This window comes from Aquarana catesbeiana, linkage group LG02 (assembly GCF_042186555.1).
Source record: "Aquarana catesbeiana isolate 2022-GZ linkage group LG02, ASM4218655v1, whole genome shotgun sequence".
Classification (NCBI taxonomy): Eukaryota; Metazoa; Chordata; class Amphibia; order Anura; family Ranidae; genus Aquarana; species Aquarana catesbeiana.
This window is the reverse complement of record NC_133325.1, coordinates 356908518-356922406: the sequence shown is the minus strand read 5'-3', so window position 1 is coordinate 356922406 and position 13889 is coordinate 356908518. Positions and strand designations below refer to the sequence as shown.

Sequence of the window (13889 nt, the reverse complement as noted above, 5' to 3'; positions counted from 1 at the left end):
GCAGGGAACCGGTGGGGTGGGGAGAGTGTTCGGTGTTGGTTCACCTCTTACATTATATATATATATATATATATATATATATATATATATATATATATATATATATATATATATATATATATATATATATATATATATATATAATGTAAGAGGTGAACCAACACCGAACACTCTCCCCACCCCACCGGTTCCCTGCTGTGCTTACCGAGATATCAGCACCTCTGCAGCCGCTCCAGCGGTCTGGGCATTTAAAATCCCTGCTCTTCATGGTCAGTGCTTCCAGGATAGCCTAGATAGATTCTGATTGGTCAGTGCAATCAGTGTGACAGCACTGACCAGTCAGATTCAATCATGCAGAAGTGCGAGAAGACTGCTGGAGTGGCTTCAGGGGTGCTGACAGCTCAGCGAATCCAGAAGCAGTGGGGATGGTGTCTGGTCTTAGTTCACCTTTACATTTTCTTTGTCAGGCCCCTTTCATACTTATACAACTTCAAAGTCGCATGATTTTGCGGCCGCTATTTTACCGCAATTTTGCAGAGATTTGGGAGCAGTACTACTTTGCAAGACTTTGCCACAACTTTGGCATTAACCAATGAAAACATACATGGTGTGAAGCAATTCCCTTTCCTGCCATTCCTGTAAGCACAGCTTGTGCTTACAAAGTCGTACTGAAATTGTGTCTATATTATTCAGGTACGATTTGCATGCTACTTGAGGGTTTAACATTGAGGTCTATGGACATCAACTCGCATGGAAGAAGTTGGACCAAAGTAGTGCAGGGACTACTTTGAAGTTGGCACAACTTAAAGTCGTGCCAATATGAATGGTAGTCATTGAAAATCATGGAGAATTACTTGTCATACGATTTTGCAGTACAAAATCGTGGGACAAGTCGTATAAAAGTGTGAAAGGGGCCTCAAGGTAAACTAGCACTTTAAGCTTCCCATACACTGGTTGATTTTGGTATAACTGCCCATACAAAGAATGTCATCAGTACATTCTATAATACAATTGGAGACTTGATGAATGTTGTTCAAAAGTGCTTCAAAATTTAATTTAACGTTCGATTTCGAATAAACGGCCTTTCCCATTCAATAAAACACACACATGTAGCTCAATCAGAATTTTTTTTCCCCAAATTTCCCATTCTGCTCCTTCGATTTTTTTCCCACCGATTGCATCTGATATCTATTAGAAATGAAAGATTTCAAGTGAAATCCCTTTACTGGTTCCTTTACACGTTTGTTATAAAAGATGTCACAGTACTCTGATAATATCATTGTCCTCTTTTCTCCCAGAAGGCCAGTGCCATCTTTGTTCAATCGTTTTCCAAGGTCAGCAACTACTCGGAGGGTCCAAGATGCTGGCCCAGGAATAACACATTTACTGTATGTAAATCTAGATTCCTGTAAAAGCAGTGATTCTCAACTCCTGTCCTCAGGACCCACTAACGGGACAGATTTTAAGTGTTTCCTTGGGAAGATGCAAACTAGAATACTGCAATCACTGAGCAGCAAATGATATACATCACAGGTGATATCAGTTATCTTGTAAACCTGGCCTGTTAGTGGGTCCTGAGGACAGGAGTTGAGAACCACTGTTGTAAAGCAATCCTTATGTTGTTCACCATGTGCACAGCTGTCCAGCCAACATAAAAAAATAAAAATGGATTACATAAACGGCTCAGTTATTGCAGGTGCCTCATCCCCTGAGACATGCCTGTGTAGCGATCCTACACAGATATAAGAACCTAGGCACAGGTCAATAGCTGCTTTTTAATGATCAACATAATGATACTGATGGCATGGCTGTATTTTAATTTTAGCTAAAGAAAACAGACCTCCAGAGGCCCCAGAGCACTTTCCAAGTAACTCGCTGTGTTGAAAAGAGATTTTCCACTTTTTTGAAGCAGTAAGCTCCTGGATTTTTGGTTTGCTTCAAAAAACACAGCCCAACGCATAATTAAAACCACAACACCTGTTGCACAATGTCCCCCTTTCCTGTACAACAGATTCTGCTAAAAACTAGCTGCCATTATTTGTCAACTAGCAACAACACATTAGCCATGGTCTTGTGCTCTTCGGCACTGCTCTGGGAAGGGAGCCTAAGGGAAAATATCATCGAATCAGTCATGTCCAAAGTTGTAAGGCTCCCGTTCGTTCTGGCTTTCTCATGACAGACTCCTTTTTTTTCTCTGTGTATACAATGGATATTTTCCCACATCTAAACCCATGCCCGAGGAACAAGAATTATTCTGGTCATCATGGTGGACCAGTTTTTTTTTTTTTTTTTTAATTTATAAAAACAGGATTGCACTACCCCGGACCTCCATGCTGGATAGGTCATTGACCACTTAGAGTCTAGTATAGTCTAATACAGAAGATGCCCTGAGCCTTTTCAAAAATTGTAAAAAGTGAACTCCAAATATCCTGGCTGCTTCCCTGGACCCAACTGCCCATAGCAGCCATGGTGCCCTATGCTGCAGCGATCCATACACCACCCCGTGTGAGTATCCATCATAATGTTCACAATGGCAAGCACTCTTTGGTCAGTACGACCATGCTGACCAATAATGCCCCGTACACACTGTCGGATTTTCCGACGAAAAATGTTCGATGGGAGCCTTTTGTCGGAAATTCCGACTCTGTGTAGGCTCCATCAGACAGTTTCCATCGGAATGTCCGTCACACAAAATTTGAGATATGGCTCTCAAATTTTCCGACAACAAAATCCGTTTGCGTAAATTCTGATCGTGTGTACACAATTCAGACGCATAAAGTTCCACGCATGCTCTGAATCAAGTAGAAGAGCAGCACTGGCTATTGAACTTAATTTTTCTTGGCTCGTCATACGCGTTGTACGTCACCGCGTTCTTGATGTTCAGAATTTCCGACCAACTTTGTGTGACCATGTGTATGCAAGACAAGTTTGAGCCAACATCCGTCGGGAAAAAAAAACATGGATTTTGTTGTCGGAATGTCCGATCGTGTGTACGAGGCATTAGAATTGATTAATGAGTGCTTTGCAAGGATGCCAACACATTATTCCCAACGCACATGTTCCTGTAGAAATAGCCGGGTGTGTACGTGGCTGCTGCGACGACCGCCGGCTGGAACCATAGATAGTCAGAGCGAGAGAATGTCACCAGCACACCATGGATCTCCAGAAAAAGTTCAAAACTTTATTCAACAATCGCATTGTTACAGCAGAAGCAATGTTTCGGAGTCTAGCAGGACCCCTTCATCAGGCTTGTGACACATAAGCAGTATTTAACTAAATTTTAGCCTGTCATAGATTTTGACTGGAGTCTAGTAGTGGGGTTGGACTTTGCATCTATGGCACCCGAAAAGTTAAGATTTGATATAGAGGGGCCAAACGTGTGTGTGTGTGTGTGTGTGTGTGTGTGTGTGTGTGTGTGTGTGTGTGTGTGTGTGTGTGTGTGTGTGTGTGTGTGTGTGTGTGTGTGTGTGTGTCCTTAAAAGCCATGTATCAGGACTCAGAAGGACAGCACCTTGGACAGTCTATAGCAGTGCAATAAAGCTAACACAGAAAGATTGCTGATAGAAGGTGAGTGCATAGCAATAAACTTATCAATGGGGTTGATTTACTAAAATTGGAGAGTGCAGAATCTGGTACAGCTGTGAATGGTAGTCAGTTTCTAACTTCAGTTTGTTCAATTAAGCTTTGACAAAAAAGAAAAAAAAATTGAAGCAGATTGGTTTCTATGCAGAGCTGCACCAGATTTTGCACTCTCCAGTTTTGGTAAATCAACCAGTGTGCTGATGCCCATTCACTGCCCAATTAGGGATTCTTTTAACAGTTTGCACAGCGCTTTACAATATATAGAGAGACAGTATAGTTACAATACAATAAAATACAAGAGTAGATTGGCAGACTGGAAATACGCTGTTAATTCAAAACTATGGGTACAACTAGAATACTCTGAGTGGTGTAGATCTTTCTGTTGTTCGCTGGTTACTCCGAGCTTTTAGGAACATTACCCACACTGTTTCAGCACTCACCACGTCCACATTGGATATCTGGGATGCCATACACAGGAAATTTTCCTGGGACTATGACTCTCCTCTGATGCCTCTTCTTAACCATCACTATTTCTTACCAGGTCTATTGGACCCAGGATTTAAATCCTGGTCCTCAGGAGAACCTCTTCTGTTGCATCACGTCTTAAATGCCAATGTAATAGAACCTCTTCCGGGGACCCTCTGCTCTAAACCTATCACATTTATGGATAAGTGGAGATATCATGAATTGCAACGCTTTATACAATCCTTCCCCCACCCATTATGAGGCTTACAGGATCTAAATAGCATAGAAGAAATACTCCACCCAAAAGACCCCCCTCCGCATGGTATCTTATTATTTTACAAAGCTCTTACTGATCTTTCTAATCCTACATACCCACACTTCCTGGCTAAATGGGAATTAGATTTAGATTCTCCCCTCACAGACACTCTGAAAGATAAAGTCTTGCAACTCGCTCATGTCTCCTCACTCGCTTCAAAAATGGCAGAAGTCAACTACAAACTACTTTCCAGATGGTACTATACCCCAGTTAAAATGCACCAAATGTTCCGACAGCTCCCCATTGTGCTGGAGGAGATGTGGGAACAAAGCCACACATGCTCATATTTGGTGGCACTGCCCAATGTTCTTAATCTTATATTACAGATTACACAGACATCAATCTCCCTCTTGATCCCTGGACCGTCCTCTTTCATGCTACTAAAGAAACAATTGGTACCTATAAACATTCACTCCTTCCTCATTTACTGAATACTGCCAAGGCCCTAATCCCTACTCTTTGGGGTCAACCTACAATCCCGTCTGTAAAAAATTGGTTATATAAGATCTCAGAGGTTCATCATTTGGAGGACATAACTCACAGCATTAGAGGTACTTCCCAGAGACACACTTTACCTTGGGCACCCTGGATAAAGTTTACATCCTCATCCCACTATAAGGAAATCATAACACAACCCGTATGAGCTTACCTTTTTAACCATTGTATAGGACCCTTATGACTTAATTTCAGAGATTTCTCCTCTTCTGACTGTGGTTTATCCTACCTCCACATATTTTCATACTTATTGGTAATGTTACCCTAAAGTATAACGATACACATGCCACCCCCCCCCCCCCACCCCTTGATCCCACCTCTCTTCCATTCTTACCTCCATATCTTCTCTTTTCCCTCACTTTTTCCTTCTCTCTTTTAGTTTTCTTTTTCCAACTACTTACTCTAGTTACAATTTCTTGATTGTCTATTATGTTCACATAAGTTATAAGCCTCTGTTTAGTCTATTGCTTTATTTGTCCATTCATCCTTTTATGCACTTACAGTGGCATTTATTTAAATGTTGCGTTATGCTGAGATGCACAACGCACCTTTTGTATTTCGCTCATAAGATTGTTTATAGTATGTTATTTGTCTATTTTATTTTTCTTTTGTAAAAATTTCTTAATAAACAATTATTAAACAAAAAAAAAAAATATGAGAGGGTTAAGAGGGCCCATCTTTAACCAAGCTGGGGTTGGACGCGTCATCTGTGCCTCCTGGGAGCCCAAATATGCTGGGATATGACCATAGGGGGTCACCAAGGAGACAACTTTTGCCCTGTACACACGATAGGATTTTCCGACAACAAAATCCATGTTTTTTTTCCGACGGATGTTGGCTCAAACTTGTCTTGCATACACACGGGCACACAAATCTTTTTGGAAATTCCAAATGCGGTGACGTACAAAAAGCCGAGAAAAATTAAGTTCAATAGCCAGTGCGGCTGTTCTGCTTGATTCCGAGCCTGCGTGGAACTTTTTGCATCGGAATTGTGTACACACGATTGGAATTTACGACAACGGATTTTGTTGTCGGAAAATTTGAGAACCAGCTCTCAAATTTTGTGTGATGGAGATTCCGATGGAGCCTACACACGGTCAGAATTTCCGACAACAAGCTCCTATAGAACATTTTCCCTAGGAAAATCCTATCTTGTGTACGGGGCATTACTGTACCTCTGCGGTCAGACAGATTTCTTTAGCACTTCTTTAAAGCCTAAATGTCCATCACATGTTACTATATTTCTGACAGTTCAGAATAAGATCACTGGGCAATGACATGTTCATCAGAGATGGATGAGCTCTCGGCTGCCATGCAGACACAAGTTTCCGTGTTTTCCACAATACTTACAAAAATGAAAACCATACCAGGTAAATCAAAAACATCCTAACCATATTGCAACATGCTATTCCACAACTGCTTGCTTGTTTCAAATATTCATATCATGTGTCTCATAAGATTGTGATAAAAGACAAATCATGCAAACACTGTTGTTAGGAACACAGTTAGGAGACACTAAAAATATAAAAATTAACTTAAAACATTAAAGTGGACCTTTACCCACAACTTGATAAAAAATAAAGTTCTTTAATAATTCTGCTACCAAAAGTAGTTAGTGCGTGCTGTAAATTGCCTCCAGCATTGTTCCGGTTTGTTCTTGCTGGAGGCTGCCATATTGCTGAAGCCCAGAGCCCCTTAGCAGCAGTAAGACTTTGGGCCGTCAGCAGATTGCCCGCTACAAAATTCGACACAGTGCCTAAAAACAGAGAGCAACTGAGCATGTGCAGGGCGAGATACTTATTTTTAATTTGTTACATAGCTAAACCTGCAAAAGGAGCCAGCATGAAGCGGTCAAGCATGACTTAAAGGGGTTGTAAAGGTAATTTTTTTTTTTATTTAAAATAACAAACATATCATACTTACCTTCACTGTGCAGCTCGTTCTGCACAGAGTGGCCCCGAACCTGGTCTTCTGGGGTCCCTCGGCGGCTGTTTCAGCTCCTCCCCGCAAGCATTTACCACCTTAATGCGAGCTCCCTCGCATGGTGGTGAGTGCTTGCGGGCGCGCTCCCGTGATACAGCCGGCGGCTATAGCCGCTCGCTGTATCACTCGGCCCCGCCCCCCGGCGCGCCGCGTCATCGGATGTGATTGACAGCAGCGCGAGCCAATGGCTGCGCTGCTTTCAATCCATCCACTGCAGCCAATCAGCGACCAGGCTGAGCTGCAATGAGGACGAGCAGCGAAGATTCGAGGCGTCAGGTAAGTAAAACGGGGGGGCTGGGGGCGGCGGTACTGTCAAAAGTTTTTTCACCTTAATGCATAGAATGCATTAAGGTGAAAAAATTTTTATCTTTACAACCCCTTTAAACTTTTCTGACTAAAAGTTCCACTATAACAACATTTAAAACCGCCAATCACATGTCAACGGGTCAACAGCTGTGATACTAGCAACTGTAACAGACAGGAGCTGGACACCAAAGATGGTGATACACATGATTTAGTAAGGCTGCCCAATACTCTAAGCTAATAACAGAAACCCATATCTAATAGAATTCTTTTCACTTTCCTAAATTCAGTTAAGAGATTAAACTAATTGGTTGTAGAACATATTCTCATTACGAATATGCCCAAACGTGAGTGATAAGAATTTTAGTATTAGACAATTTTCTACCCAATGTGCACGGTCTAATACAGAGTTTATCAACAAGGGTTCCGTAGAGTACCATGACCCCTCCAAAGTTTTATAAGGGGTTTCTTGATAACAGAGCAATCTTAACAGAGCCAACGGTGTGGTGGCCTCACTTTCTCCATTTAATAACCATTACCCCAACATTTTTTCAAATGTCTGTAAGGATGGCATTTGTCCCACTGTCAACCAAAGTAAGGAACATTCTTCCCACTGATCACCAATGTAACAGGGCACTGTTACAACTGACCATCAATAAAGGCACTTCCCACCAATTTAGAGTAGCACCTTTTGACTGGACCAAAGTTAACAGCCACTTCAGATTTCCCTGATTTTTTCCTTCATTTCCATATTCCCTGACTTTTTCTTGCCATTATTTTTACTCATCAATTTCACAGTTATTAGTAAAAATGTTTGTCATACAGAGCAGACAGGGTGTTAAAAAAATGATCTGTTCTGGGTGTGAAGTAAACTTATACTTTTATTATTAAATCTACAACTAACCATAATGAGCTGTAAATATAAAATGGGGGTTTCCTGAGGTCTAAAAATGTTTTCAACCGTTCCTTCTGGGTAACGAGGTTGAGAAAGCTTGCTCTAACCAAGCCATTCTCAACCAAGGTTCAGTGGAATCCTAGAGTTCTTCCAGAGGTGGCTACAAGTTCTTCGAGCAGTGGCTAACTGAGCCCCCCATCCAATGGTGCCTGCCACTTAGAGCAAGCGGTATGACTGCAAAGGTTGCATTCTGATTGCCACTGTAAGGGGGCATTCTTCCCACTGACACCACCAATGACAGGGGCATTTTCCCCAATGACCCCAAAGGGACTAATCCCAAGGTTTCCTAGGACACAAAATTATTTTGAAGGTTCCAAGTTAAAAAGTGAGAGAAAGCTTACTTTGGCCCAGCTAGGGTTCCTCCAGAGTTGGCTAGGGGTTCCTTGAGGTTGAGAAAGGTTGTTTTAACCCAGCCATTTTTTAACCAAAGTTTAGTGGAAACCAATAGTTCTTCCAGAGGTGGCTACAGGTTCCCTGGGCAGTGGCCACTGACCCCCAATCTGTCTGCATAGTTAAAAGGTCCAATGCCACTGCAAAGCCAGCAGCATGACTGCAATGATAGCATTCTGGCCACCGCTGTCAGGGGGCCATTCTTTCCACCCATATACGGGCCAATTTAACCCCTTTGCGTGGCCCCTCTCAACCCTTCAAGAGGTTTGAGATGCCGGAAGGTGGGGTTTATGATCATGTAACTGCCTTGATTGGCTGTCACGGCAATCACATGATCGAAAACTTCCTGATCGCAAGAAGTGATCGGGAGCTTTCCATTAGCTGCCGGTAACTGTGCCAGGAGTACGCAGGGCATGCGCTCTTAGCACAGCTGTGTCAGCTAATTGGTATGCAAATATGCGGCCTCTCTGCGCCAAGACCCACCTGCCAAGAGAACACACATAGAGAACGCACTGAAAGGTTTCTCTAGTAAAGCCATTCTCAGCCAGGGTTCTTTCTGAGGTGGTTAGGAGTTCCATGAGCTGTGGCTAACTGACCTCCCATCTGATGATGCCTGCATAGTTCCAGATCCAATACCACTTTACAGAGCCAGTGGCATAACTGCATGGGTAGCATTTTTTACACTGACCACGACCATGTAAGGGCCATTTTACCAAAGACCTCCAATTATTATTAATGAATTATTTACAGGGTTCCTTCTGGGTAAAGCGATTGAAAAAGGTTGCTTTAAGACGGTCATTCTCAATCAAGGTTCAGTAGAATCCTGGATGGTGCCTGCATAGTTCCAGGTCCAATTCCACTTGGCATAACTAGCAGCATGTGTGCAAGCTAGGCCTTCATCCCACTGACCATCACCGATGTAAGGGCCATTTTCCCAAAGACTTCCAATAGACTAATCTTAACAGGGCTTCCTTGAGACTTGAAAACTACTTACAGGATTCCAGAGTATCAAACTGGCAGCCCTCCAGCTTTTGCGGAACTACAAGTCCCATCATGCCTCAGACTGTTTGAATCATGCTTGTAACAGTCATGGGATTTGTAGTTCTGCAACAGCTGGAGGGCCGCCAGTTTGATTAAACCTGTGATTAAAAAAAAAAAAAGTTGCTTTAAAGAGGTTGTAAACCTCCGAAGAGCAGCAGGACTTGGCCCCACCCCCCACGTCACTGGCTTTGATTGACAGCAGTGGGAGCCAATGCTCCCACTGCTATCAATCCAGCCAATGAAGACCTGAGACAGCGGCTGGAGCTGCTCTGCTAGTCCCCACAAGGATCGGGTTCAGGTAAGTAAAATGGGGGCTGCTGCACTACAGAAAAAATTTTCACCTAAATGCATTTAGGTGAAAAACCTCAAGGCCTTACAACCCCTTTACTATAGGCTTACCTGTAGATACAATTAAAGAGGAAGACTTTACTTCCTCTTTAAGCCAGCCATTCTCAACCAAGCTTTAGTAGAATCCTAGGGGTCCACCAGAGATGGCTAGGGGTACCTTGAGCAGTAGCTAACTGGCCATCTGATGGTGCCTGCATAGTTCCAGGTCCAATGCCACTTGGCATAACCAGCGGCAGGTCTACAGATGGTTATCCCACTCACAATCACTGATGTAAGGGCCATTTTACCAATGACCCTCAAAGGCTAAATCTTAGCAAGGGAACCCTGAGACCTTCCAAGGGTTCCTCCTGCATTAACTGGTATGCTGTTCCTTCAGAGCACATGCCCCAGTGATGTCACCGGTGGCTTTGCAAGTAAATATCTCCTAAACGGTGCACGTTTAGGAGATATTTACTGTACCTAGAGGTAAGCCTTGGGTAACCTATAGGTAAAAATCAACCAAGGGAGTTTACTTCCACTTTAAGAAAGATGCTCCATCATACATGGATTCCTTGAGTCAGCAACTGTCTTGAACCCTAAAATGTTTCCCAATAAAAAGGCAGGATGTAGGAGGAACCAACAATGGACCCTTTTGGCTGCTTTTATGCAGACTGTCAACCTCTGGCCTACCTCAGTGGCCAATCTCATCAGATGGAAAGTGGTTAAGTGCAAGGACCCAGGTGAGGCTACTGCCCTTCTTTCTACCCCTCCACCATATCATGCCAGGGATGGCACCCTCCTCACATACCAGACAGAGTAACCCTTTCAGCCCTGCTCCAGGTCTGTGCTGTCAGATGCCAGGGGGGCTGCAGGAAAAACAAAAGAGCACACAGGGCCTTGGGAGGGCTACACCAACTCCGCTATTCCCCCCTGGCACTATGTGTGCCAGGCTATGGGGGTTAATCACCCACCTCCAGGGTCCGGATCTCCTGCTGAGCGAGGTCATTGGAGGCGGCGCACTGTGTGCGGAGTCCCCGCAGGTTGGACATGGAGATGTCGATCATATTCTGGATGAGCTCGCAGTGTTGCCGGGCGGACAGGGCCGGTCCGCTCTCTCTCTCCATCCCATATAGCCCCGGCTTCTTCTCTAGCATCTTCTGAGCGTCCATCTCCTCGGCATCGGGAACCCGAGCCACCCGGGGGCCAGGCTCTTCTCCCTACAAATATCACCGATCCCACCCGTGCAATCAGGATCACACTGCAAAAGTGGCGATGTGCATGGGGGAAGGGGCAGGGGGATCCCACAGCAACAATAAGGAGGGATCACAGTGCCCACCACACAGCGATGTCAATACAAGGAGCCGAGCAAAGTCTGACAGCAGCGCCGCTCTGCACTCACTGCTGCCTCTCCCCCTTCTCCTATGGTGTCACTGCTCGGGTCATCCGCAAAGGATGCTGGGGCTTGTAGTCTGCGCATCACTTCCCCGGCCTCCCATCTCCCACAGCTTCTTTCACTTTTACATTGCGATCAGGCTACAGGAGAACACGCCCCCATATAATCATCCATTTCTTTTCTGATCATCGATCTCTTCCAATAGGAACAATTCATCTATAGTCAGCAACCCATTCCACCGATATGTCACACACGGGAGAGTGCATTTCGATTGATAGCAGAGACCATACACACTCCATAAATGTTCAATGTCTTTTCCGATCAGAATAATCGATCTATAGACGACAACCTATTCGATTGATGGAAAAGGGGATTTCGATCAATAGCAAATATAGGATCGGTAATGATAATTATACACATTTCATTAACGATCAATTCTTTTTTGATCAGAATAATCAAACTATAGTCGACAGCCCATTTCACCTATATGTCACACTTAACAATCGCTAGAGAAGATATGATCATAATGGTGACCATACATGCTCGATATGACTCATTCCACCGATATGTCACACATGGGAGAATGCATTTAGATTGATAGCAAAAATCAATGTCTTTTCCGATCAGAATAATCGATCCATAGACGACAACCTATTCGATCGATGGAAAAGTGGATTTCAATCAATAGCAAATATAGGATCGATAATGATGATTATACACATTTCATTAACGATCAATTCTTTTCTGATCAGAATAATCGAACTATAGTCGACAGCCCATTTCACCTATATGTCACACTTAACAATCTATAGAGAAGATATGATCATAATGGTGACCATACATGCTCGGTATGACTCATTCTACCAATACATGGGAGAGTGCATTTAGATTGATAGCAAAGACCATACCCACTCCATAAATGATCAATGTTTTTTCCGATCAGAGTAATCGATCTATAGATGACAACCTATTCGATCGATACCCCACGCATTGAAAAGTGGATTTCGAACAATCACAAAGATAGGATCGTAATGATGATTATTGATTATACACATTTCATTAAATGATCAATTTCTTTTCTGATCAGAATAATCGAACTATAATGGACAGCCCATTTCACCTATATGCACTTAACAATCTATAGAGAAGATATGATCATAACAGTGACCATACATGCTCGATATGACTCATTCCACTGATATATCACACACGGGAGAGTGCATTTCGATCTATAGACGACAACCTATTTGGTCGATACCCCACGCATGGAAAAGTGGATTTCGATCAATAGCAAAGATAGGATTGTAAATTATGATTATACACATTTCATTAAATGATCAATTTATTTTCTGATCAGAATAATCAAACTATAGTTGACAGCCCATTTCAACTATATGCTGCACTTGGGAAACTAGATTACAACCGATACCATCATAATGGTGACCATACATGCTCCGATAAATTAATATGACTTAGTTTACAGCGCTAAATATCTTAATTAAAGAGGAACTGCAGTCTGCTCACATAATCTGTAATAAAAACATATTTGCCATTCCGAAGCTTCCCTACAACCACTTTGCATATTATTTTATACATACTGTGATTCTGTACTCGCCAAATATGCTGCAGAAATCTCCCCCCACTAAGTCTGGCTGCATCCATTTTAACTGTGGGCAGCTGAAGCTGCTGCCTGTTCACTTCCTGGATTTACACAGATACACAGAGGCACGCCTCAGCTCTGCAGCTCTCATTGGCACTCTTATGACCCACCTCCCTCCCTTCCTGCAAACTCTCACGAGAGTGAGATCTGTGCGTGATGTCATAAGCCTAGGCTTTTTACCAGACAAGAAACATGAAGTGGGCTGTATAAGTTATTTACTGGCAGAAAATAAATGTTTTACTATCCAAAGTTAAAACAACAAGGGCAGAAGATTTAATAGATGGAAAGATGAAAAAATGACTGAAGGTCCGCTTTAATGTGTTTGTGTACAGCAGCTGTGAATTAAAGTATGGGTAGCGCAGGCATTATAGGTTTATATGCTCCGATAAATAGTCCATTTATTTTCTGATCGAAAAATAATCGATCTATAGTCAACAGCTTATTTGACCAATATGCCACACATAGAAAAGTGGATTTAGATCGATAGCAAAGATATTATCATAATGGTGATTATACGTACTCCATAAATTATCAATTTCGTTTCTAATCAGAATAATCGATCTATAGATGACAACCTAATTTATCGCTATGCCACACATGGAAAAGTGGATTTCGATCAATAGCAAAGATATGATCATAATGGTGACTATACACACTCACACAAACACTTAAGAGTGCTTTCACACTGGGCGGTAAGCTTGTGGGATGTTAGAAAAAGTCCTGCAAGGAGCATCTTTGGGGCGTGTTTGGAGCGCTGTAAAAAGAACTCCAAAAACGTCCCTGCCCATTGAAATGAATGGGCAACGCTTCTGAAGCACCTTAAAAGCGCTTTGAAAGTGCCGAAAAATGTTTTTTTGGGGGATTTTTTTTAAGGTCATGTTATCACGTGACCTTGAAAAACCGCCCGCTAGCACCTGAAAAGCGCAGCTAAAACACAGCAAAAACGACCGGCGCTTTTGCGCTGTTTTAGCTGCGCTTC

The 13889-nt window shown here is 42.9% G+C and overlaps 1 protein-coding gene across 1 annotated transcript in view; it reads right to left on the bottom strand.

Moving 5' to 3' along the window:
- KSR1 (kinase suppressor of ras 1) overlaps positions 1–11316 on the bottom strand; it is a 248440-nt gene extending 237124 nt beyond the window's left edge. The window contains exon 1 of the mRNA XM_073615008.1: positions 10829–11316. Coding sequence (XP_073471109.1) covers positions 10829–11026 — 198 coding nt within the window. The 5' untranslated portion in view covers positions 11027–11316. The remainder of the gene's footprint in view (positions 1–10828) is intronic.
- Positions 11317–13889: the final 2573 nt, after the last annotated feature.